General features: G+C 49.4%; 1 protein-coding gene across 4 annotated transcripts in view; it reads right to left on the bottom strand.

Annotated features, from left to right (window-relative positions):
• The window catches only part of LOC119169689 (uncharacterized), a 489,699-nt gene that overhangs the window by 142,365 nt on the left and 319,587 nt on the right, over nt 1-27,747 (bottom strand). The window contains exon 1 of one of the 4 annotated variants that reach the window (XM_075886977.1): nt 25,370-25,832. The exons of 2 other annotated variants lie outside the window; for them this stretch is intronic. In XM_075886977.1, coding sequence (XP_075743092.1) covers nt 25,370-25,489 — 120 coding nt within the window. In that variant the 5' untranslated portion in view covers nt 25,490-25,832. Of the gene's footprint in view, nt 1-25,369; nt 25,833-27,747 lie in introns of those variants that run through there. One more of the 4 variants, XM_037420718.2, reaches the window with a different exon arrangement.

Here is a 27,747-nt window from a genome sequence, read left to right as displayed (position 1 = left end):
GAGTACATTGTACTCTTAATCGTCGAATATTTGTTCTAAACATAATAGTTTATCCTTTCACGTATACGTAAACGATAAAAGACTCGGTGACGTAGCTGCTTAAATGCGCAAAGGTTGTTGTATAGCGCTTCCCGCATGGAACTGTTGCAGAGCTGCGCGACTGAGCGAATATATCACCGTTCTGGTTGAGGCAAATAACCTTGTTGTGAGGTCATTTCTACAAGCGAAGCAAATTTCGTCTGTTGCACAGGTTTCTGGTGCCGTGGAAGGTATAGATTACGTTGGAAGTCTACAAAGAGCTATGGGGCACACTTCAGAGCGTAATCTACTGAGGATGCGCTGCACCGAATTTCTCGAATAAAATTTCAAGCACATAGTACAGTATGCATCTAAAAATACTGTGTCATATGCTTAGTTTGAACTAACTGTTACTGATCACTTCAAGTTCCTTCAAGCGTCTCTCATAATCATATGATGGTTTTGGGACGTTAAACCCTAGATATCAATCAAGTTCCTTCAAGTCAGCGAACTAACACCATTTTAAGTCCATGTAATGTCGCTAGCAACTTATAGTCGCCCAACTTTACGTTTACTCAATATGATTCATGAATGAAGATCTGAGCGTTCGCTTCGGGCCTATTCCACTTTCCACCGATAGCAATCGTCAGTGCATCATAAGGGATGCAGCCCCTCGTCGAGGCATCGATCACCACTACGCCGCTTATACATCTCTTTACCGCCACTGCACTTCCAACTAACCACGAGAACACGATTCATCAGGCTGACTGCATCGACCGCGAATAAACGCACGCTAACCGCTGTCATCGGCTCAACTATTGAAACGTATCATATCACTCGACATCTCCACAGGCCAGACATATAGACTCTCCTAATGGCGTTTCGATTTATAAACCAGAACCTTTTGGTATCGCAACTTTTTCATACACGACGCAGCACGGTCTGAGCGAAGGAAATTAATAAACAAGGGACCGATCGGCAAGGCCCATCTCATACGCACGCGCATCATCAACTATGCAGCTTTGGGCATGGAAGGGGCCGGCCGGGCAGCGTCTTCTTCAGCGAGAGCATGCCCGACGTATATTAATGAGGGCCACGGCGCATTTAATTTCGCAGCGGCCGCGTGGAAAGGTGGGCGCAGGTTAAGGCCAGTCCGCCAGCAGCCCTCAGGCCCCCACCTATAGAGTAATGAAACATACCCCCTTCCCATCCGACGGGCATGCGCATAAGATTGACAGCAGAAGAGCTTTTCGCTGTATACTCGTACCGTGCTCAAGGTACAACGAGTAAGCGAACTAGCACGCACGCACAAGTGCACAGACACACTGACATGTACGTACGTATGCAAACACACACACACACACACACAAACACACGTCAAATGTAACTAACTGAACTACCCGCGCGCTGCCACCCTGAACTGACGACGTACGATGGGTCTACGTTTCATTTCTTTTTTACTTTTTTGTAAAGCTCACCTGCGTACTTAATCATTTATATACTGCGCCGAGTAATGAAGACATAACGCGCTCCGAGGCAGGCATCTATAAAGCGAAACAACCCGAGTGCTCGAAGCTGGCCGGAAAATGGACCCCCCCCCCCCCCAAAAAAAAAGGCGTAAAGAAGAAGCAAGAGAGCCAAATATAATTGGGAGGATCTCGTAGGCAGGGGTTCGTTCTTTCTCGTTCACACCAGCCTCATATCTCTTTTAACTCGTCCAAACAGAACACATCGCCGTCATGGTGGTAGTGTTTGTTTTATGTTTTTTTTTCTCGCTCTGTACGTAGTCGCCTCACGCTGCATCACTTCCTGCAGGTCAGCCTTGCGCTTTCAAGTGTATACGCGAGATGGGCACGAACCTAATAATTCATCGATTAATTATTGGAAGAGGCTGAGGACCCGGGTATGTTTTCCCAGGCCAACATGTCCTAATGCATAATATAAACACGTCGGGAGTCACTCCGTTCCCTTCCTCTTATGCGTACACACTGCGCATGCTCGCTGATTAATCTCATTTTTTATAATTCCGCCCGAAGCGTATATATAGTGTACCGGTCGGGATACGATGAACATGCCAGAGGGGATAGCTGATCGGTTATTGCGTGGACTGCGACGTGAAAGGCGGAAACTGTGATAGAGAGAAAAAAAAAAGTTGACGAATAGACGTTAGGCTCGCCAGAATCGTGGATGCGAGCATGTCCACGCCTTTGAGCGAGCGTACAGTTAATTTATGATTCATCAGTTAGCTTGATTTTCGGGTCAACGTAGGCATATGCATCCTGAGTAAGAGAGACAGACAGAGAAGACGAGAAACTCGTTAATTATGCGCGAGTAGCATTAGAAAGCAAACATAAGACGGTAGATTACACGCGAACAGAACTAAATGAAACAGATGAAGAAAACATCGTCGAAAATCAACAGGAGGTTACACGGGAGTGAGCGAGAACAACTTTATTAATCACACGGGAAAGAAACCCGGGTATATGTTCGAACGTTCTAGCCTATTTTAAAGAGCGCGTTCGGACTGTGTTCTTTGTCTCTTGAGTTCACATAATGTGCGCGTGTATTCCCGTTGGTCTGCGATAGTCGCCTATGACAAAAAAAAAAGAAAGAAAATGCGTTGGAGTAGGTGGGCAAAAATAACACCTCCTTCTCGTGCAACAATAAAAAAGGCGCCGACGTATCGATACCGCTGTGTCAGAAGATAACGATAATAGCAAGACCTGAACCTGAAATTTCTCTTCATCATCGCGGCCCAGTGTACCGGCAAAGAAATACGGAATGCTTGGGAAAGAAATTCAGACCGTCGGAGTACTCGATACATAACCGTTTAAGTAAAACAAAGAGAGCAAGGAAAACAAAAGAAAGTGCAAAGGAACGTTTGGCCTGCGCGCGGAGTATACGAGGTTGCTGAATCACGGCATTACTGGCTTGCATGCATCACCCACAAAGCGGGACGCTATTCGTTTTACCTGGGGCCACGTTTATCTTCTCTCATTTCTTTCGTTCTTTGTTCGTTCATAATGCGAAACCAAAGCCGCGAAAGTGCATTCGAGTTTTCATGTCTCGAGCGAGAGTTATGAACTGTTCTCCGTACAAAAAGAAAGTGATTCGGAGAAAAGAAATTGAACAAAAAGAAATATTGTTTTGGTTTTCTTTTTTTTTTTTCACGAGGCGTCCCGAGTACTTGCACAGCTGTCCACGGTGACGCCCGCCCACCAGAGCACCGGTCTTGGCAGGGAAGACACAGAAACGACTCGGTCGTATATTTGCGGACCCTCGCTGCATGCAGCGTCCTAGAAGCAGCGCGCGCGAAGCAGCAGCAGCGGCGGCCATTCGCTCGTCTACATCCCCATAAATCGCGTTTATACGCGCCAAATCCACGGCCTGAAGCGCGGCAGACGCCCACGGGTGGAAAGTTACTCGCCATGCCTGAGAAGGCGTGCACTATACTCGCTGCACCCGTGGCTGCGTACACAATTCACATGTGCGCGCACATCTTAAGTCTTACGATAACTGTGCAGTGCCTCAGGAGCTATAGAAGCTGGGGAGATGGAAATCTGGTCTGATCTGTATAAGGACGAAATGCGGAGATATTACACCGCATTCTTCAAAAGCTTTTGAGATACTGTATGCACGATGTCATGTGGCAGTACATAGGTAAGTTAGAAAGCGTATAAACATTCAAACGAACGGGACAGGGTATATAGTGTTTAGTTTGACGTATCAGTTGAACAGCCGTATCGCCACTGTTCGAAATAGCACAGAGGTCGTGTCATGCTAGCTGGTCATATAAGCAAGACAGACGTTGACCATACTAATTATCAACACTAGTTACTGTTAACGTATATTAACGCATTAGTTAACGTATGAGGCACAGTAGTTATGAACAGTTGTTCGCCAAAGCTACGTGACACAGAATTACCACCAAAAGTATGCCTCCAAATATTTCTTTGGGAACGGCTGGTAGGTGTATATTCGAAGGGAGTCAGATCACGTGAACCCGCACTCATCGGGAAGCATATTAAAGCTATTTCTATTGAAATCAGGTTACTGCAGCAAACGATAGCAACATATACTAGAGGACGCACCCAGGATTCGTCATGTACAGTTCAATAAGCACCTACCTGGTCAGTCTGCAAAAGTGAATTATCACGCATATGCGATTCCGTTTACACGCACTAGCCGCAGCCACGAACCTCCCGACGACCAATCGCAGACCTCGCTGGTCCCACTTTCTCACGCGCCACCAATAGCGGACAGCTTACAGCGTTCAGTTCGCCTCCAAATCCGTACGTTTACTTAGAAGTGTGGCAGCTTGGGCTAGTTGGTATGACATGACAAAAAGCGTGCAGTATTGGTTAAACTGTACGTGATGTAAATATACGGCACGACGACAGTTATAGCGCGAGAACGCGTCCTTCTCGTCTCTTTGTCGTCGTTCTGTTCTCGCGCTGTAACTATCGTCATGTCGTATGTTTACATCACGTACAGTTTAACCCATACTGCACGCTTTTTGTTCCCCGAGACCGCGCGGACGACGCATGCGACAGCGCGTGCGTGCGTGTGAGCATTATGCGTGCGACGAAGCCGAGTTTGACCTTCAACCCTGAGTGTAGCGTGCGCGGACGCGGTAATGCGTGTCGGGGGTACACGCACGCCCACTGCGTAGGTAACAAGGGAGACTGCTTGTCCCCTGACGCGTAATAAATAAACACTTCCCCTCTTTCCACGCATGCGCAAGGACAGCACACGATTCGGGTACTGCGGATGTTGCCGCTCGGATAGGGACGCACGCGAGGATGCTTTCTTTACACGCGGTTGTGCTTCTCCTCAAACGCGACAAACGCGCACAGCAACCGACACGAAGGTGGTGTTTTGTTACGGCACTGCGGCGACAGGGAGTCGTGGCGGCTTCTAGAAGTCAAAGCAGTCCACATAATATCCAACCGCCTGCCGCTTCCATAAGCAGCTCCCGTCCATCCTCCTCCCGTTATAGCAACATCGCGTGACAAGCGGCAATCAAAAGCGCGTACACTTGTATAGGACGAAAGGAAACCGTTTTGTAAGTCCCCATCCAATAAATTAATCAGGAGAGCAAGAAATACTGCCACGGGTGCATCAAAGCGTGACCTAGTAAAATGCATTATGTATACTTTTTTGTCAACGATCACGCATATATACAAAGCTCACCTTTCTGTTGGTACCCCCTGCGTATATAAATATAGATACAAGGCCATGAGCTGTGCATGCACCCGTATAAAGTTTCTTACTTGTTTCTCCTTCGTCTAACTGGCTTTCGTCGTGTTGTTAAGTATATGCTTATATAGGCGGTATATATGTCACGTGTGTACCAGAGAAGGAATTTCCTTCGCCATTCTCGCTCACTCTTACAGAGTTATAGATATACAACGGGGGCTTCTAGGCATGTCGTACGCAACCAGAATTGAAGATAGGAGGGCACGAATGGTTGCACGACTTACAGAACACCGATGCCACACACGAATGTGCAAGTCGCATTGACGCACCGCGCCGTGTTCCCAAATCGTTCGCGAGTCGAGCGGCGCATCATAAACGAAAACGGGTCGCACCACGAGAGTACAGAGCGCGGTTCTATCTCGCATGCCGTCCCGTCCCGCCTTGTGCCCGTAATAAATATACCGGCTCCGTAGCTTTCCGAGTGGTTGCTTGTTCTTTTACGGGCCGGCAGCGGTTTGCAGGGACGCGTTATCTTCGGCTGCAGACGTTCCCGGATCCCCTGCCCCGAATCGGTGCACGCCGCTAGCCCGCGTGTGCGAGCACCTCTCGCATTCCGATACAGTGCAGGGCGAAATCGAAAGACTTCTTCCGCAAATGGACGCCGTCGGCTCTTTAACTGCTCGCGTATTTGTGTAGAAGCTGTGGCGCGTACGCTATTTTACTGATGGGTATTGGTGCCGCCATGTTCGGCTGTTAGCCTTTGTGTTTCGCATCTTTAACGAATAAACGAACAGCGTTACGGTATAGACGCACGCGCTTAGTAAAACAATTCAGTTGTTGGCATATAATGTCCCATAGTCTTATTAATTCACATCACAACATGCAAAAACAAGAAAAAAAATGACCCATATGTCTTGGGCTTCTCCGAAAGAAACCGCCATGTTGGTTAACCACGAGGCGTTCACTCGAGGTTTGTGACGTCACGCGTCAATGTTGTCGCTACGCCACTTGCAAGCCGTTTCGTAATTGACGGACAGAGGCCGATAAAATTCTGACCACACAGTTATCGTATTGAAGCAGGTCGAGCGCGATATGATTATGCTGCCCCTACGTCATCAAGGCCGCCATGTTGGCGGACCAGTACGTTACAGAGCTGCGACCATGACGTAACGCGCGAGCTATCTATAACAACGCAGCCAGGACGATCTTTTTTTTTCTCATGGAGAAGTATACGAAGCGTTAGCATGAGCTTCGCTTTTCCGAGCGCTTGCACAATGCATTGGTCGCATCCCGACTGTGTATATACCTGTAGAGCTCGCCTGCGTAATCGCGTATAGTATAACGTGTGTGTGTGTGTGTGTGTGTGTGTGTGTGTGTGTGTGTGTGTGTGTGTGTGTGTGTGTGTGTGTGTGTGTGTGTGTGTGTGTGTGTGTGTGTGTGTGTGTGAGCGCAACGAGCGATGAGCCGCGGCAAGTATATCGCAGAAAAACAGGTTTTTCGCAGACTTCGTGGAAAACGAGATGCGCCGAGTTCGCCAGGAATGTTGGTGAACAGGTGCCGTTTAACTGGAACATGGCGCAGTAAAGACCCGTGCCAGCAAGCCGTGAGCGTCGTCGGCAAGATGTTGTTTGGGGGGGGGGGGGGGTGCAAACCCCTGTTGCATCGCGGCCGGGGGAGGGGGGGGGGGGAAAGCATTTGTGTGACATGGGTGAGGGCAAGGAATGGTGAAGCTTGAGGGTGGCAAGTGGCCCTTTTGCACGCCCCCTCCCTGCCGACGCCCATGCGGCAAGCTATGTATCTGCAAGGCCGGCTGTGCTGTTTTGGAGCCCGCATATATCATACAGCCCTTCCTAATGTTTTGTTGTGTTCCGTGCCGATATTCCTTCGTCAAAGTAAATTATGCAGTTCAGTAAAAGTACAGTAGCTTGTTATTGTTGGCCAGACAGACGAGCAACGGTACTTTATTTTCTGTTTATATTTTATTTTTGTTTCTTCTTTCCTTTCTTTCTTTTTCTTCCTTTCTTTGCGAATACAACTTCAACGTGCACAGATTTTCCTCGGAACTCTGTTGATACACTCCTTATTTTCATAGACGAACGTTACCGGATGGTCATTGTCTAGTTTCGCCAAAGCGTTGCTCTCGGTCATCGTCTATCTCTCAAAACGCCGCTTCGATTTTATTGATCGTATGCTGCTCACAGAATGCATACAATCTACAGAGAACAATTCAACTCGCTTAATCACTTTCAAATACAACACTGTAATGAGACGGTTTTTGTTTGGACTTTTCCCGCACTCTGCTCGCAACCCGTCTTGAACAAACAGCCCCAAATGAACTTACCGGGGCAACGGAAATGGGTTTTGAAGTTTGGATCGCGGTTGACTGTGGCGAGATTTTGAGTAACCCTTTTTATTGCTGCATTTTGTATTTACGCCCATAACTCTAATTCCATGCCGCGAAAGACTGTTTGCGACGTGAAACGAATCGGTCTCATACGCTTCCCTGTCTTACTGCCTCGACTTTGGCGATCGATCTAGTGCGACGGGTAATGTACGACTTCGGTTGCAATGCCACCCGTACAGCTGATGACGCTGCAGTTGACGTGTTGAGGGGAGACTGGAAGCGAGATGTTTCGTGGAACTACAAGACGAAATGGATGGCTGCAGCGCGCTATTTTAAAAGGGAAAAAAAATATTTGCTCACAATCAACGAGAGCAGCACGCGGTTGGAAAAGTTATTCACCAGTAGAACCCCCCCCCCCCCCCCCACTTTTTCGAAACACACACACACACAATCAATAAGGTGCTTGATAGCACGTGTCTACGTATTTCTGAAAACCCACTCGCAACTGCCAACGTTTTAGAGCCTGCCAGCATTCGCAATGTAGTGTTAAGCAACTTGATGGATATGGAAGCCGCTTCACTGTCGCGCATGCGCAAAACTAGCCTGGTACACACTGTAAGCTGTCGGTGTCCAATATTCATAGAGCGTGCTCTTAACTTCTGAACGCGCCCTGAACATTTTTTTTGTCTCCCTCGAAGCATCCACGCCAACACTGCAATCAAATACCGTGCAAACATAATAAAATTGGAATATACTAGATGGTTTATACTATACCAATTAAGTCATCAAATAAATCATTTAAAGAGAAGGTCACCACGCACATTTCCATTTGAAAACCTGTGTACATTTACCTGTAACCCACCCCTTATGTAATACCCCCTACATGGGGGTCTTTAAGGTATTAAAGTGATGTGATGTGATGTAATAGAATGACACGAACGAGCGTTTTAGCCCTAGCAAGGGGAGAGGAGAAAAACGCATAACCGTACAAGCGCAGACTTACATCTCAACTTTGCTTCAGTTCATATCACACGCACCGCAAATATGCGCACATCGTCGCAATATGAGAGCGTCGATCCCGTCATTTGCCTTTCAACCGACCTCGTTTTGTTCGCGCACCCAACATCCACGATAAGACCACGAGCCTCCAATTAGAATGCACCTCGCAGCGTAAGCGGTGGTCCATTCATTGCGCGCTCAGCTAATTCCGTGACGCCGGACAAAAAAGAAAATAAAGCACTAAGAATGCAACCGAAGCCGTGAAGAAGGAGGGTGCGTGGGGGGAGATCGGAAGCTGGTCTCCATACACAATACATTCTTGGCGGCCAGCAGAATGGCTGTGCTTAAGGTATACATACACGCGCGGCCTCGAACTTCACGAAGGACGCGCGATCTCACGTGTGCGGATCCCACGGGGTTCGGAAAGCACGCAGGTATACACGCAGGTAAAGAGGGGCCCAGGTTCCGCTTTCGATCACGCGAGCCACGCTTGGATCTCGCCCCACCTCCGCTGCGCGAAACACACGCCACAAGGCGCCGCCACTGTCGTGCATCTTCGCCTTCTGCACTTCCACGGCCGTTGCTGGATAGACAGTATACGTGTATACACGTATGTACGGCGGCTACGGAGTGTATGCAAGATATAGGAAGCGTGCACGACGGGAAAGATTGTACGTACACGCGAACCGACCTTCCTGCGGCCTCGCGTCTGGGCCTCGTTCTTGGCTGACCTTCCTTGCCACTTTCACTCGAGGTGAAACACGAGCTCCCGTAACGCGGCCCTTCTTCTTTCGTTCACGACGAACTCTGCACGAATGTGGGGAACGAGCGACAACGAAAGAATACCGGGTGCTTCTCCTCTCCCTTACCTTACCTTCTCTCCCGTTATTCGAGGGTTTCGATGGCGCGACCCATTACGGACATTGCACAGAGCGCATGCAGGGCAACATGCGTGTTCACGAGTCATTCGCGCTGCGTGATCGAGATTGTATAGCGTGATGCGGTGTAGGCAAGAGCATGAATAGATAGATATATTGACGAGACGAGTGTATATGCGGAACGTGGACAACGCGAATGTGTGTGCCTGTATCAGGAGAGAAAGTTGGGGCACTAATTCTCGAACGTGTGTAGACACTGCGGTGCGGATATATATATATATATATATATATATATATATATATATATATATATATATATATATATATATATATATATATATATATATATATATATATGAACGAAACGTACCAGTGGAACGGGACTGTCGACCGTGAATCGATGTTCCAGCGGTCAAGCATGTACTATGCGAAAAAAATAGAACGACATAAAGAAAGATAGTAGTATGCTGAGGACGGGGCTTATGGTAACAATAACACGGTGATTATCATGCACGGTGTGGTGATCGGGGAAATATGCATGCGAAGCGAAACGAGTGCCCGTCTGGGTGATTCCGTTTGTGGTCAATACGTACAGCAAAGTGTAGTCACGTGCCAACTCCGTTCCCTTTGTGATCTCGTTCTCCTATCATTGTTCTTGGACAAGACAAAGACAGATGAACAAAGGCACGAGGTCGAACGCTGAGCGTCATCGTACAGTTCATTTATAAAGAAGCGGAACCTCAACGAGAGCTGTTACTGAATGCAGCCCGGTAGACCACGTAAGCATAAGCTTTCGCAAGTTAAATATAAGTTAGGAAGGAGTCCTAGCACTCCGTTTCGTCGTGCTATACTAAGTTAGGTTTTAATGTCTCACCAGTCGTGCATGAGAGAACAGCAGGTTATCGAACCGTGTAAGTATACGAGGCGACGTGGGATCGGCGCGTACGGTTCGACCTCGCACGAAAACAACTATACTTCGAATTCCCCCCCCCCCCCCCTGCGGAGATTATACGGTCGAGTGGCCAATCCACCGAGGCTAGAAAAGACGCGGCTATAGAACTTTCGTACAACACTCCTATAAATCGGAACACCGCGACCAATACATGTGCATCGGTGATATCCGAGTACGAGTACAGACACTCTGCATATAAATGATTTAGAACGTAAAATACACCCACTTACGCGCACTCTGTGGATCTACTTACACTCGCAACCTGCACTCGGAATATAAATGAGTCCCAACTATCATTCAGCCTCTTCTGATTTCCAGCGTACACATACATGAAAGGAGGCGGAGAACGAACACGACAGAGAACCCCGGTTCGGATATCGTTCCTCGAGCCCGTGTGCTTACAGCCCCCCCCCCCCTTTTTTTTTTGCTCGTTTAGCATTTCAATGAAATCACAACCCCAGGGGCTCGAAAAACTCCGGAACCACTCCTTCGCTCGTCCGTTCGCACGCCCCTCTCCTTCTGTCCTTCTTACAGAGAGTTCAACGTAGCAGAATATCGCGAGAAGACAATCCATATGCACGCATATATAATAACGGGGCGACAACGCACGCGCCAGACGACAGCGCGACGCGCTCTCAGAGATGCAAAGTAGCACGTGTTATAAGAACGCGCGTACCGACGCCGAACAAGAGCACGGCGTTGCGGAGCGTGTGGAGGGGACGTTCTCGAAACCACCCTGTTTCGAACCCGACAAGAGGGCCCGCCGCGACAGACAGAGCAATTGTTTGTCCTGGAACATTTCTTGCCCCATTTTAAACGCTGGTTTTGCTTCCATATCCCTGGTATGTTGAACCGCAAAGGAAAAATAAGAGGAAGGGCGAGAGAGAAAGAGGCGCCTGTTGCGTCCCCCGGCTTCCACCTCATCGTCGACGCCAGCGCTGTCGCCGGTCTTGGTTCTTCAGAGCCGGTACAGCGCAGCGACCCCACCGCAGAGAGCGAGAGGGAAGAGCTGATTAGAAATTCATAAGGCCGGAAATAATGGCCGCCACTGGAGCGCGGGGGTCGCTCTCCTGTTGCGTCTCTTTTTTCGGCGGTGGCGTCTGTCCGTCCCGGGTTCGGTCATGTGTGGCATCCACGATGCCTCTCTCACTCTCTAATGGTCGCCGTTGACGCGCCGAGAGGCCAGGCCCCCCGACGCGCCCCCGTCGCTTCCCTCCGTGCGTTGGAATAGCCCCACCCCCACCACTTTCACCCCTCCCCCTCACAACCCCTGACCCCCCTCCTCCCGGGGGCCTTCACAGCGTGGGGCACTAGCACGACTTCGACGAATTCGGCAATTTCTTTGGCTCAGGTTACGCTGGCAACGCAACCACCCACCTTCGCTCTTCCAATACACAAAAGTATAAAAAGAAAAACTGCCCGGCATCCCTCGTTTAGCTGACTTGTTTATTTTTCTTATTTTTCTTCCCTTTGGGTTCTTACGGCATTGTCGACGGTAGAGAACGTCGCGGCGGACAATGGAAGCTCGCAGGCCAGCAGGAGTCGTGCTTCGGACGACCAGATTGATTTAATGGCCTTGGCTGGGGTCACTGCAACGCATGCGTCACGTGATCCCAACGCCACGTTGGTGGCGAGCCCCCTAGTGTCATTGCAACGCGTTTAGAAGTCGGCTGATTAGTGAGTGCGCCATTCAATAGAGCCTTCCTCTCTCAAACGCGATGTAAGAAAGGTTATATAAAAATATTAGAAAAACGCCGATAAAAGTTTCAGCGTTCATTTACCACAACTTTCAAAGCACTTTCAATACACAAGAATGACGGGCTGACGAGTAAAACTACGCAAGACTGTGAAAGGTGCTACGGAACATGACTCGAGTTGAGCGCTAAGTGGCGAACGTAATTCGCTTAGCGTTTCATCAACCGCAAAAATTTTGCGCTCTCCCTGTCCGCCGTTTTGTGCAAAGGTTAGAAAGGAACGCGTGCTTTTTTAATTGCGCTTTGTTAACCATGACAATGTCACAAAGTGACACTCTTTGAAGCACCAAACTTTCCCAGAGAATGAAATAATAAAGAATTAACACGACGGCTGTAACTACTTCACTCTTCTGTTCCTAAACGAGGTCAGGATTTAATTAGAAGTGGATGAAGAATAAATCTACATCCCAACGCAAGTGCCCGTAGAAAGCGTTGGCGAACGTTACGAAAGAAGTTGGAGCAATTCAGCGCATGCTGTATAGGTAGGTGTCACAGGCATGTACCGGAACTTCCCCGAACAGTTTATTATAGATTGACGATTCTTGCAGACAGCCGTGCATCTCACTTCTGGTCGACACGTCACGGGTAAGCAACAGCTGCGCAGGAACGCCGCACGCGTCATTGTCTCGCTGCTTCCTCGTCCTTGATAAATGGGGAAAAATAAAAGCAAAACACCTTTACGCATGCGATATGTGGTATCGTACTGTCAGGCAGTGCTACCAGATGCGTCTCCAGCTATGCTGTCTAAATTTATCAGTGCGCAGAGAAGCGTTATAAGGCCTCACCCCCAACTCGCTATAGAAAGCTAGAAACCGACACGCCCAACATATTCACTTGTGGTATAAGGTCTTTCATCCGAACTGACCCCTCCCGACTCTACCGCACTAGGAGCAGCACTCCACAACTCTGATTACGCTCTGACCCAAGCGGCGACGAGATTCGCATCCACAAGGAGGACATGTTCTCGCTCGTTTTGTCGTCCAATATTTACACGGTGGACGAAATTGATAGCGCGTGGTGTAATACTACAAACCCAAGAATACGCGTGGTGAATCTTCTTTCTTGTTAGACCGGTGGTGTCTACACTTTTGGAAAAATTAGGAGCGCGTATCTTCTCATTAATTAGAAACTGCTCTTTCCATCATCTCCGCTTATATCAAGAGAGGCTGCACCTACGGGACGACCAGAACACGTTCGAATGCTCGCGCGTACACACGCTTAATACCATGGCTGAAATCTAATCTTTCTCACGGGCCGGCTCGTCCATCCCGCGGGCACCCAACGTTCCGACTCGTGAAATAAAATAAAGTGAAGTGAAATAAGAGGCGGACAGAATTCTTTGCGCCACTTGCGTACAGGCTGTTCCTCCCCAACCGAGGTAACGTATGCAGGAGAGCCGTTGTTCCAAACGCGCTGCTCCCACTTATATGAATATGGATCACCGCAGAACCTTGGCACGACGACATGGATGCGTCTGCCTTACCTAGACCGATAGAGAGAGAGGGGGGGGGGGCACCGCAACAATATTCACCTGTATCGGGTGTGGCCTTTCCTGCACCTGAGCAGTGAAGCGTTCTGACGTTAAAGAGCGCGCTGCTTGTAGTTCTTTTTGTTTTTCTATTAATGTACCACTCGGTGATACTAAGAGAGCAGGCGCACTCGAGTTTGGCGTCAAGAGCAAAGAGGGAGGGGGAGGAGAGAGATTAAAAGCTACCAAAGGTAGGCCTCACTGTTTATACGCATGTCAGTTTACTGTAGTGGTAACCGCGTAAAACATGCAACACTGATGCGCCGGCGTCCCCTCGGCTGCTTTTATAATCTGCGCCACGATAAAGCCGGCGGCGGTGATTCGCAACCGGATTTGCAAACACGGTTCACATCGCGTTGTCGCTTTGAGTTATACGTTCACACGGGCTTCACGATGGCGGGCGGGGCGCGGTGGGGGCAGCAGCGCGATATAAGACGCCGACCCCGCCTCGCCGTAAATCCGCCCGAAAAGTTCGTATGCGCTTCACGTGGTTCGATGCGCCGCTCGCTTTTGGGAAGCGCGCGATGCGCAGAGCTTCATCGCCGATCGCGTCTTCCGAGTAATGGAACGAGTGTGTACACAAAACGGAGGGCGTCTATCATGCCGTATTATCCGTTTAGAGAGAGTGCGCAGGATGAGAGGAGGTGCGGGATAAGCCGCTCGAAGTGCGGTGGAGGTCGCGGACTGGGCGGGCGAGGGCATGCGTACAGGACTTTCGGATCGTCCCTGCATGGGAGGCGTCCAAGAAGGAACGGGGATGCCAGACGATTGCCCCAAGAGAGGGAGGATGAGGGGTTACTGAAGTAGGAGGCCACCTCGAACTTGGGGGATGCAGCCGCCCATTCCGGGGGGGGGGGGGGGGAGAGAGAAAAAGAAGCGATGAAAAAGTGCATGGACGACACAGCCAACGGCCTCGCACTGGAGAAAATACCGCGAGAGCATCCAGTCGACTCTTAACAAAAACTAAAAAAAAATGCCGGCCGGTTCGGTTTCTCTTCGTCTTTTGTTTTATCGTCAACTTACTCGCTTTGCTTAGTTGTTTTTCCGTTGCTCAACAGTTATGGCTTCTTCGTCACGGTGCCCGTATTAAGCTGTCTCGGCACAAACCGACGACTACGAGAATCCGCGCAAGCCAGAGTGACAAACGCGAGCGAAGAAAAAGAAAAGGAGAACGTTTAAAACGCAGTCGCCGCGAGGAATTGGGTGTGTGCGATGAAGAAAAGCGGCGAGGAGCAGAGGAAGGCCACACCGCAGTCGAAGCGAAGGGCGGCCGTCGCCGCTTGAGGAAAGAAAGATCGATCACGATATCTTAACTGCGAGACGGGGTGTCGTTTCGGCTTTCGCTCGGCTCGGATGATCTCGCGCCGCTGGGCTCCACCAGAGAGAGCGCGGTGGTTTTCGGGAATGAAGAAGGAGAGACATGCCTACTTCTTCCTCCTCGTATAGCTTCTTCTCCTTCCCACTTAGTATCTAGACGGGGACCCGTCGAAACGCCACCGCCGTACAGCCGATTAGCTAAAATTTATACGCAAGGAAAATAAAACAACGTCGTTTTTGGGTGTGTCAGCCAAGACGCTCAAACAAGCGTGAACTGATGCCAGTGGTCTTTCTTGCTGCCAAAACTGTATCCCCCGTTAGTGAGGCCTCGATTTGACAGCGCTTCCCCCGGGGGAAAAGCGACATTGAGAAGCGCCGGAAATGGGATAAGCAGAGCTAGGAGCTACGACGTGGCGAGATTTAAAGTTACGCTAATACAAAGCAAGCAAGTAAAAGTTAAAGGGACGTCGGAAGAGAGAAGCTAAATGAAACAGTTTTAAGCTGCAGGCTTATGACATCTTTTTTGAGACTCATTTGCGTCGCACATTCGGCGATGAAAGGAGGATAGAATATGGCATAAAAGGAAACTCCAAGCAATGAACTTTTTTTTTTAATTTTTTTCTTTGTGGGGCGGATTTCATAGATCCAAATCGTGCGTTTCTTTCGTGCCGTGGCAGACTTGGAAACACTAAGCGCAGCGATGGCAGCGTAACTCAGTCTTGATCTGTTTGCAGCTCAAGGCCCATTATCCCTCTGTATATATGTGTGATATGGAATGGAAAACTTTATTGACGTTATCCCTCTGTCCCCGTTCTATATATATATTTTCATCTCTTTCCGCTATGACCGCAATTTCCGATCGTGCAACTGAAGCCTTTCAGTTCGCAGTTCCCAGGAATTCACACAGTATTAAACGCAAGAATTCGACAGCCGACTTTAGTAAAAGAAGAAACATCGCAACCCTACCGCATCAACACACTTTTGCTGTCAATCGGTAGAAACGAACACTTTCGTTAAGGTTGTCTCCTTCAGTATTTCAGAAATCTAAACATTAGTTCGGCGCGAGTGACATTTCCCACGGTATAGCCGCAACGACGCAAAGCATTTTTGTCGGAGAGGCGACATACGCGCGGATACCGGACAAATATCGGTGCGCTATCGATTTCGATAGTCGGTCGGGAACAGCCGGAAAACGCAACAAGACAAGCAAAGCCTCATACTTTTCTGTCTCTAACTTCCCTCGCCCTCTTTCCGGCACAGCAGAGGTGCACTGCAGAACTGCAAAAGATCGTGGGTGTCAGGAGATGGAGGCGATATTTAACGACTTCGACACCTGCATACCGTGCGACGACTCGGTGTTTCCCTTCATCTTTGTTTGTTTGTTTGTTTGTTAGGCCCACAATGGGCACACCACTGCCCACACATATTGAGAACCTCGTCCCGGATATACGCAACGTGCGCGTATACACATACGTCAACTTTCTTCGAGTCAGCACCACGCACGGAAACATGACGCGCCGACGCATCAGAATCTCACGCCAGCTGCATGCGAGGGGCGTTTCCGCCGCTGCTTCTTCTGCAGCTGTTTGGCGAGGAGGAAAGTGAAAATCGGCTTCTCTAAAGGGGCGAAGAACTCCAGTCTGGCCCGCACGTAGTGTGTATACGGTTCGAACAAGAAGAGGCGGGGTGTGTATACGGAACGGCCAGCGCGGAGGCGAGATGATTGGGAAGCAAACAAATAAAAGCAAGAAGAAGAAGAAGAAGAAGAAGAAGAAGAAGAAGAAGAAGAAGAAGAAGGTGGCGGTAAGCACCTCCGCGCGCCCGGTCGGTGAACATGAAACGGGCCGCACTCAACCCCGACGCCTGCCCGCTAAGCGCGCTGCGCCGTGTGACATATTCGCTCTCCGCGCTGCGCCTCTCTTTGATCGTGTTCCGCCGCCCATAGCGGATTTACATAAAACAACCGATGGGCCGGAGAGGCAAGGGCGTTTACTGTGTGGAATGTACGCGGTACAGAGGTTTGTGCGTACACCACGTGAGCTGGCGAAATGCGAAAAAGTTGACTGCGAGGTGAAAAATTAAAAAACAAAAAACAAGAGGAAAGTGGAGCGGCGATAGAAGGTGCGTCGGTTGACTGCGAAAGGGAGAAACATTGCGGAGTTTACGCATATATATGCAGAGTTGGGCGTGTAGGTGTGTACCTTGATCGAGACATGTGTGTAACGCCTCGTCAGCGCCCTCGCTGTTGGTCCACATTTTGTCGTTGTCGGGGTGTGGTGCACGTGTTCGGGGGAAAAGCGTTTCCGCAGTAGAACGTGTTACCAAAGAAGCGCGCGAACTAAATTTCCGTTCAAACTATTTTTTTTTTTGTTCTCGAGGTGCACGTCTTGCAAGATTGCAGCGAATAACGTATGCGAAGACACCCGTCGTCACCGTCGGCGCGTCTTTCCCGTTTGCATATTTCACAAGCGGCGTGTATCGGTGAATACAAACGCGAGTGGTATACCGCGATTTACCCGCGTATGTTATGTGAGCCACCCAGTACTTTTCTTCGACATGCTAAAATCGCAACGCGCTGACTTTTCACCGACAAGAATGCCGATATCCATCCTATACAATCCTATTTATTCGCACGGCGGCCCGTTTTCGCTCGCGATCGCTACTTGGAACGAGTTCTTGTCGATTTCGCCTACGGTTTCCTATGAGCACGTGAGGCTCTGATGGGGCGAATTTGCAGTCACCCACTTCGCTGTAAGTCCGCTCCACTATAATACGAGTGTAGCTATCAGTTTTTATTGAGCAAGAGTACATTGTACATGATAGGGACTACCTTAAGAGACCAGAAGAGAGCACAGTCGGCCAGGAAACAAATCTGGGATAAGGATAGCATAGTTAAACTCAAGAAGAAGAAATGGACAAGGGCCGGATACGTAGCACGTAGGCAGGATAACCGCTGGTCCTTAAGAGTAAGTGACATTCCCAGAGAAGGCAAGCGGGTGAAAGGGAAACAGAAAGTCGGGTGGGTAGATGAGATTAGGAATTTTGCGAGTAAAAAATGGCAGCAGCAAGCATAGGACCGAGTTGACTGGTGAAACATGGGAAAGGTCTTTGTCCTTCAGTGGGCGTAATCAGGCTGATGATGATGATGATGAATGGGTTTGATTGCACGAGGCTCGGATTTCAGTGTGAAATAGGCATCCGCATACGGATGCCGAAACGGTCTTTCATTTTGCACTGAAGGCGGCCGCTGTGTCCTGATTATTAGCGATGCATTTGCCTGAACAACCGCACGCAGTAATGCGTGTAATTATCGACTGAGCATATATAGAAAAAAAGCTGCGGAAGCGTGGACCACCGCGTCCATGCGCTATCATATAGGGTCGACGGGCATCACACCGCATCGAAAGCGTACACACTATAGAGGGCGCGTCATGACACGCAGATACCACCCTCCCAAACCCACATGTAACCCTCCCTAACCACGTAGCAGATGTGTCCATGGCTGCGTGACTCCGCGGTTTTTTCATGGTGGCCGCCACGTCACAGACTGGCAGCAGAACCTCAATAGCGTGGTGTAACTAAAGTGGTGCCTTGCGGGGAAGAGCGCAGCGCCGGAAATCCTGCTGCCCACACGACCGCCGTGCGTTTACTCTCCCATTGATTCGGACGCATCGTTCACAGGGGTATCAATCATTCCTTCCCCTTCTTCGGCCTCCTGAACAAACGGGAACCCCTCTCTCTCAAACCAGCACGCATTCAACGTAAATTGCCTTTGCCACGCGTGCAATCGCCCGTTAGCTTTACCCTGCATACAACCAGCGTCCAAACATTATGGGACTCCCCGCTATAGACCAAACTATCTCGTGGGTCGAAAACGCGCCAGCGTGGGTGACTAAAACGCGCGATATTGGTCCTTCTCTCTCTTTTTTTATTCAGAGACCCGCTATGAGTTGGGAAATTCGTAGGGACGGCAATATGCAAACGAGTGGTCCATAGACCATATTTTCTCCCTGTCTGCAAAAATAGAGATAGAACGTATACAGGCCCATATATAAATAAATCCAAGCCTGCCTTAGAATTCTTTTCGCGTGAGTCTGACGAGTGAACGCGCTCGCCACCATCCACTCGTTCCCAATAAGCGCGCAGCTATACAGGCTAAACACGTGACGCCTATGCAAGCGCCCCCTGCAGGAAGACCGCGCAGTGTGGTGTATAGTTCTCTCGGCCTATCGTCGATGTCGCGCAGTCCTCGTTACATAATGAATCCAACGACGCCGTCAATGGCGCACGCCTATGTCTCGTTTCCGCTGCACAGAGAGCGTATTCGCGTGAAAGAACCGGGACCAACGACGTATGTATACATATTACGAAGCGGCGTTGTGTGTAGGACGAGTAATTAGTGCGCGACTCGCTGACCCGTGCCCACAGGAAGCAAGGCCGCACGTGCGACACAACACAGGCCTCCGAGAGCGACAAACTTCGCCGACGTTATTCTGTACATAGACTGTTTCACGGATGGGTCTGTCGCCATGTTGGGTTGATTGATATGTGGGGTTTAACGTCCCAAAACCACCATATGATTAGAAGAGACGCCGTAGTGGAGGGCTCCGGAAATTTCGACCACCTGGGGTTTTTTAACGTGCTCCTAAATCTGAGCACAAGGACCTACAACATTTCCGCCTCCATCGGAAATGCAGCCGCCGCAGCCGGGATTCGGTCCCGCGACCTGCGGGTCAGCAGCCGAGTACCTAAGCCACCAGACCACTGTGGCGGGGCACCATGTTGGGATAACCTTTATGTTTTTCATATTTAACGACTAAACGAACAATGTCGCGGTATAGACGCATACGCATGAGAAGGGTTCGCTTGATGAATACAATGTTTCGTGGTCTTATTAATTAACGTCGCAATATACAAAAACAAGAAAACGTCAGCTCGACACCCCATGATGGCAGTGCCCAGATGTCTTACGACAAAACTATAGAAGTTCGTCGACAGTTTAATTAGCATGCAATCCGCAAGTATAATGCTTCCGAATTTACAGAAGCAGAGTTAGTTTGGTCAGTGACTTTCAACATCCCAAAGGGTACTCGTATTCAGGCTATGGTGCCGCGATGGAGGGCTACGAACGATTTCGACTACCAAGGGCTCTTGAACGCATATTGACATCGCACGTAAGAGCACATTAAATTACGCGTTACTATTATTATCACGATATGCTGCCAATGCCGATCGGGATCACAGCAAGAGCGCACGCGTAATATTATTTTTTCAGAAAAACATGAATAAACTCAACATTCCTATACACCTTAAAAGCAGAAGGCGAATAGCTGTCATGTAACATGGCAAAATGCGCCCTCCGAGGATGTGATATAGTTTAACAGCCGGGCCACAACGTAGTGAACAAAGAATGTAGAAGTGACGTAATCGACAGCAAAGTTCGATATTTAAGAAGAAAAAAAAAACAGACTTCGTTCACGATAAACGGAAACAAGTTGGGAAGGTCAGGATTTAAGCTCATTTCCTTTTTCGGTGCGCTATCGGGAAAATTCTTTCGCCTACGATTCAGAGCACGTCTGCGGAATCTGTCTCCGTGTCGGCGGCGTACAGGAAATGTGGTTAAAGAATAAAGATCCAACGCATCGATGAGCTCCATTTCCCCATACCCTCCCCCTTCAAACTTAGCTGCCAAGACTATAGCAGCGGGTATTCCTCCCGACTCTGAGTATGTTACACTCGCCTTGGAGCCGCAATGCACGTGCGAGATAAAGCGGTCGATGAAATCAGCCTTTTACCTCTCGCTCAATTAAATCAGTTCGCTTTATGCGGTGCTCTGTAACGCGACACGTCATTCTTCTCAGGGTACCTTAGGCTGTGCGGTGTCTATATCCGTAAACCCACTTTATATATCTCCATTTTACGATTGGTGAAAACAACGACGCGGCCAGACAAACGAGGTAATATATTAAAATATTTTGGGAAACGGCCCGAATAAATAAATCGAGCTATGGCCATATCAGTGCGGAAGGAACGATTTGCCAATGTACGGCGCGCCATGCACATTCACCACGTGAGGCGCTTTCTGATACGTCCGCACAACTTCCCGAACTGCTGACGCTTTAATTTCTGAAATCCGTGCGGTAAAGAAAAAATGGTATCATCATCATCATCATCATCATCATCATCACCATCACCACCACCACCACCACCACCACCAGCAGCAGCAGCAGGAGCCTGGCTACGCCAACTACAAGCAAAGGCCTCTCCCATGTTACGCCAACAAGCCCGCTCCTGTGCCTTCTGCTGCCACAGGATTCCAAGAGAAGGCAAATTCTTTAGGGGAGCGACAGAAAATAAGAACAAATGAGATTGATAAGTCCTGCACGTATAACGTGGCAGCAGAACTGACATTCAGTAGGCCTTAAGTTCCAAGAATTACTTGTATTTCTTTTTTTCTTTTTTTCGGCGGAGCTTTCGCACGTATACGCTTAATGACATTTCACCCAATAACGTCAATAACAGTGACTTGTACGAGCAACATTATGGTAATAAACTTTGAGAATTAAAAAATGAACACGCATTTCAACGAGTCTAATCTGCGTTCGAGGCAAGTAAGATGTACAAAACAAGTAAGATGTACAAAACAAGTAAGATGTATACATAATGAGCGTACTACTACGAAGCCATTAACTTGAGTTTGCTGCAGTCTTTCGCACAACGTTGCAACCGACCGCATTAAAACTTGCATCAGGTGAATGAAGATCGGTAATGTTTCCTGTTAAGCGACCGGGTTGGAACCGAATCAATTAATTTCCGGTGACGTGAAATGAAAAAAAAAAAGAAACGAAAAGAATGTATGCTACCTGACACTTCGGTAACAGCTGTTCGCAACAACGTGGAGTTGGGACCGGTAACGTTAAAATAAGTTAATAAAAAAAAGTCGTTCTTGGAAACGCACAAATTTTGATTTCTCTCGCGGTGTCTTTCTTGTTTACTTATTTAAACATTTTTCTCCTCTATCCAGCTCCAGGGCATTTTCCATTGCTGAACAGCTTTTCCGTTGCTGAACAGTTTTTCAGCCTAAAACATGCACGCAAGACAGCGTGGGTATGTACATATTCGAACAAAATACCCCCCCCCCCCCCCCAAAAAAAAAAAAAACTAACGCGTGCGTCAAAACTGCGCTACACTGCATAATTCTGTCCATGCAGGTTGTTGCCCACGGCACCCAAAACATGATCAGAGAAATGTATGCATCCAGTTTCCCGCATGCAATCTGCAACCTTCTCATATTACGACGGCTTTGTTACACTACCTTATCACTGAAAGAACCATACAAAATACTAACATCGCAGAATTAAACGATATATTAATAGCGGAATGCAATAGCGCGCATGTCTACGTAGCAAATCAACCCAAAAAGCAGGTGAAAAAAATTGGTGCTTGTAAAATTAGTTTTCTCAGTGCAGAAAACTCGGATTTCTAACGTCTATTAGGGCTTTTTTCTAATCATACCATTAGCCTCGTCATCTTTCTGAAAAATTATTATCTGCATGCCTATCCACAGCGTATTCGCAAGTGATTCACTTAGACGAGGTTAGCGACAGCCATAACGTGTATGTGATTCGTTGTTAACCCATTCTACGTAACATATTTATGCCTCGTTGCATTGCAAAGTAGAAGTGGTCATTGAGTGGCATGTCTAATCCGGCAAGTTAAGCCACAAAGAGAGCTGTGGGCACTGCACAAGTACCGCGGCCATCAAAACGGAATGGGATGACCACGGCGCGCCGAATTAACGATATGTCACACGAGGGGATAAAGCGGGTAGGAAGCCGCTAAGGTCACGCATACTATCTTTTTTCATTGTCAGAGTGCGCGAATATTCGACGTTAACACATTCGGAAGGCTCCTGGCATCACTGAAGCGAAATGCCACATGGAGGCTTTACTTTCAAGGAAAAGTATGTAGTTCACACACACAACAGATTTACACTGCCAGTAAACGCTTTTCGCAAACGCTTCGCTGTCGCACTGGATATGCACGACAAGCTTGACCAGTGGTCATCTATTTCATGAGCTGACGGTGCGCCTAAAGGCGTTAAGTTGCGGCCAGAGTAATTAATGAGTGCTGCCTTGGGATAACCCCTCGATTCTATAGGCGTACGAAAGATAGCCCGTTGATGACGAATGGACCGTGGGTGAACCGGAACGATTGGGAATGAGGCATTAACCATTGATCCATCCATCCATCTGGATCAACGAAGGCTTGTACAGCTGACACACAAACATTCTAGGGAAAGGCGCAGGCTTATATCCACGGCGCAGCATGCGGTATCGACCGTTCGTTCGACCGCCTGTGTGCACGACCCTGGCAATTGTCAACCGCGGAATCCCAGCCATTGTGCGCGAGCGTCCCGGTAGGGGGTGCGGGGAGGGGCATTCTGAATAAACAGCTAGCCAGCCCCGAATAACTATACCAGCCCTACAAGCCCTCATCATTCCTCTCTCCAGTTCCGAGTGCACTCTTGTTGTTGTTCAGCGAGCAATGCATAGCGCGCTCCGACGCATGCGTCTATACTATACGCACAATGTTGCTTCGCTATCCCGCCGCAAAGCCTGCAATAAACGCCGAGAGGTTAACCGCGATCGACGAGGCATGCACGCACGATGCCTCTCTTCTCCAGCGCGCGTCACGATTCTCGCACGGGCGATTCGGAACGTCCCGGGCGCCGCAAATCGACAGCCCAGTCTGCGGCGCATCGAGGTGTCGATGAGAGGAGGGGGAGTCGATGACGAAATGCTGAAAGGCTCCGCTGCGCACTTCTCACCTCACTCACTCTTTTTCGCGGCTGACGCGCGTTTGCATTAATCGGCGGAACAACGAAGAGGCTCTGGTGGCGAAAGGGTCGCGACCCCTCAACGCACGCGCGAATCGCCTGCTCGAATGGCGCCGAGCACGGCGGTCCGCGCCACGTTGTTGCATCCTCAACCGGGCGCCGAAGTGAGAGCTGTCCCGTACTCGAAAGCTATCGAGGAAGGGGGTCAGTGCTCGGAGTCTCAGGACTGCCAAGAGTTCTTCGGCGCACTTTTCTCCCCCGCGAGATGGCCATTGCGAATATGGCAAAAGTTTACCCAGCCCAAACGGTAAGAAAAAGGCTCGCCGTCACTGAAGTATTGAAGTAACGCAACTTTCGCAGTAATTACTGTAAGAGTTTTTTACATTTCAAGACCGCCGTATGATGGATGAGGAACGCCGTAATGGAGGACTGCAGATATTTTGAGAAGCTGGTGTTGTTCATATAAATACACACGCCGCTGGCATTTCGCTTCTACCGAAATACGGCCGCCGCTATCGTGATTCGAACTGGGTGAGCAGTCGAGTACCGTAACCCCCCCCCCCCCCCCCCCGCCCCCTCCCGCCACACACAAAAAAGAGAGAGAAAGAGAGATACCGTTGCGGGACACAACTCAGCAGGTTGGCTCATATGTATTAGAAATTCGACCAGCAGAATTGAAGGAAAGGCATGGGGAAAAAGGGGATACAGACACGGATGTCGTAACCCAAGCTTTCAACATTCGTTAACTGAAACCGGACAGGCCCTTGCAAACGCCGTCGAAGGAAATATATTGTTGCGAGTGACTACTCTTCTTCTTCTTCCGCGTCCCGTAGGCTCGCGCATCTTCGTTTCAATATTCCAACAACACAAAGCCTTAGCGATCAAAAGGATGCGACAATAATCGTCCATTGATAGCGCGACATGCTTAGATACAGTTGGTGGCAAGATACTGAGCATGGCGAACAATTAGGGGCCCCGCCGGCATACTTCCACGGAAGCTCTCAAACCTGGAGTGATCCCCCGTAAAGCGATTCAAGCCACAAGATGCGAGCGAGAAACTTCAAGCCAATAAAAAAAGTCAGAATAACTGCGGTTACAAAATAATAAAACTAATAAATAATATATAACAATAAAAAAAGTCAGAATAACTGCGGTTACAAAATAATAAAACTAATAAATAATATATAACAATAAAACTAAAAATAAACAACAAAGTGCTACATATTGTGATCGTCGTACAGTGCGTGACAAGCACGGTGTATGAATTTTGTTACACATTGGTGGTAACTAAAGGCGACTACTAGACTTCAGACTGAAACTTGGCCGCGATCCTTCATACCTAACCTCACCTCTGCTACAATGAAAAAAACGGAAGCAAAGAAACGTCGAGAAGAAATCAGGATCTGCGTTGCAACGTCAAACTGAGGACGCTGAGACTGATCAGCGGCGTGATCCAAGTGACAGCCGATCCCTGGGGCATGCCGCGTCATGCCCGGGCTGACGCTCCCCTACGATTGGTCGTAGTCGTCGGATTGTCTTACCATGATATCCAGGCGGACGGTGGTGGGCCCGTTTCGACCCATGAACCTGGGGTCGGTGACGTACATCCAATCGCACATCTTCGCCATGGCTCGCTTCTCCTCTGTCCTGTCCTTCGGCATGACGGTTGGCCGTGACGACGTAGAGGCCGAGGCCTCCGTTTCACTCCATCGGTCACGGACACAAACGTAAGAAGAAACCTCGGCGCACTCACACCGGCACCCGTCAGAAACGAGAAGACGCACCAACAATAATGAGAAAACAATGTAGCACAGCGACCGAGGAGGCTTCCGCGACCGAAAGTCGAAACCCGGTTCAGAAGACGCGCGGCACACGCGTGGTTGTGAAGACGACGCTCCTTCGCCGCACCGCTACAACTGACTCAATGCATGCGCTCACAGGTCTGGCCATCGCCTCGCACACGGCGCGACTGCTGCTGCGGTGTTGTTGACTGTGGGCCGCCGCCGCACACGGAGTTGGGAAAAAACTCTCCTCCGAATAGGACGAGAGAGAGGGCCGAGAAGAAGGCGTGCCCGGCATTTCGCCTCTTCTCTTTCTCTCACTGATTTCTCTCTCCCTCGCAATCCTCGCGGGGCAATCTCGCTTGTCGCGCGCGAGCGGATCAGCAAAGCCGTCGCGCTTCTCTCTCCATCTCCGTCCTACCGCCCTCTCCGCTAGACCATCTCCGTAGATTGTGCGTGCGTGCGTGTGTCGCCTTCGGAATTCTTTTCCTACCACCTGCCCGCCCGCCGCGCGATGCACCGACCGGAAAATAAAGAGAAGCCAAACAACGGGCGCGGCCGTGCAGCATAACAGAACAAGAGAGAGGTAGAGAAGGGGGGGAGTAAACAGGAGAGAGCGGACAGCAATCTCTCCTTCACCTTTGAACACTGTGGACCGTCGCTTCTCTCCCACCCGCCCTCGGAGTTTGAACGCACACGTGCGCGGTGCGATGCAGTTTGCGATCTCTCTCCGCTCTCTTTTATTACTCTTTCATTTTGTTGCTCCTCGCCTTTTGTCTTATCGCGCGCCAGCGGCGGGCCTCCGACGGGCTGGAGTCTATCAGTCTATCTTTTCCGGAGCAGACTGGAGAGGAGTGGACGGAGTCCTTGTTATCTCGTTCGATGCATCCGTTCTTCGTACGTTCTTTCGGCCATTGTTCTCTCCGCAAGTGCGGATGATCGGCTCGCCGCTCGTGTCCGTCTTCCTTTTTAGGACTGGAAAGCAATTTGATTGTTTCTCTTTCTTTCCGGGCTGCTTGCGCGGGATCTGCGCACAAACGTGTATATCAGTCCGATGGCCACTCGGCTTTCCCGAAGAAAGCAGTTTTTGAGAAGCACTTCCAGTTCCGCAACCATCTTCCTTTCGACGGCAGTGTTTTTTTTTTTTCTTCTTTATGTTCCTTCGTAGCAAACTCATCATCGCAAGCTACAAACCCGAGTCCCGCGCCTACTCTTTTTTTCCTTCTCTCTTTCCCTCGCACCTTTTCCCCTCGCGGATATTCCCAGGTGTCGGAATCTATCTTCTGTGAGCCGACACACCGCCTTCTTTTGCCGTTACTTCGCATTTTTCCACCTCACTTTGCATATGAGTCGTTTAGTAGGGGTGCAGGAGGTTGCGATGGGGAGGGGTGTGTATGTTTGTGCATGCACTTTCTAGCCTCTCCGATCGTTGAATATTCTTTTAATGATATGTGAGCGTTTCTACAGCTACTCTCGCCTTTCCAGGCGATGTCTCCCTCCGACTCTTTCAGATATACAAGCTTCCACCACCGAACAGGCACGGATGTTTCTCATTTCGGTGGAGAGGGGAGGGCCAAGGTGCCTCGCGTTGTGCCTCAGGCCGGTAGCTACTATTACAAAAATAGTAGCACACACACACACAAAATTCAAATCCGAGGTGCAGCGAAGGAAACGCCAGAGTAGCAATAGCGGTGTCGTATGTAGAGATTCCCGGGTTGGAAAGGGAGGAGGAAGAGAGTTTGAAGGCTCTAATTTTCAATGCTGCAGCCGTCCTTTGTGCGGGGTGCGCGCGCGCCCCCTCCCGGGCCAGTCACATCTCTCTCCTATTTTTGCGCGAGCTCGCGTGAAAGGAAAGCAAAACGTGTGTTGCCGCCGCCGCAGCCGCTCTACATACCCCCTCGTCCCTCGAAGCACCGGTGTTCGGTGGTGGCGCCCACACCCCTCTCAGCTACCCGACACCGTGTATGTCGCAAACTGCACCCTCCTCTTCCGCTTTTTAAAATTTATTTCTTCCTCGTGTGTATCCGTCTTCTTCGCCCCTTACGACGAAGTTTCCTTGCCTTTTCGTTGTTACATTTGTGCGTTTTTGTGGCTTTCTTCAACGGGACTTCTCTCTGTCGAACGAAGCAAAGTTTGCT

The sequence above is a fragment of the Rhipicephalus microplus genome, chromosome 2 (genome assembly GCF_043290135.1).
Source record: "Rhipicephalus microplus isolate Deutch F79 chromosome 2, USDA_Rmic, whole genome shotgun sequence".
Taxonomy (NCBI): domain Eukaryota; kingdom Metazoa; phylum Arthropoda; class Arachnida; order Ixodida; family Ixodidae; genus Rhipicephalus; species Rhipicephalus microplus.
The sequence above is the reverse complement of the archived record's forward strand: the minus strand, read 5'-3'. Positions and strand labels throughout refer to the sequence as shown.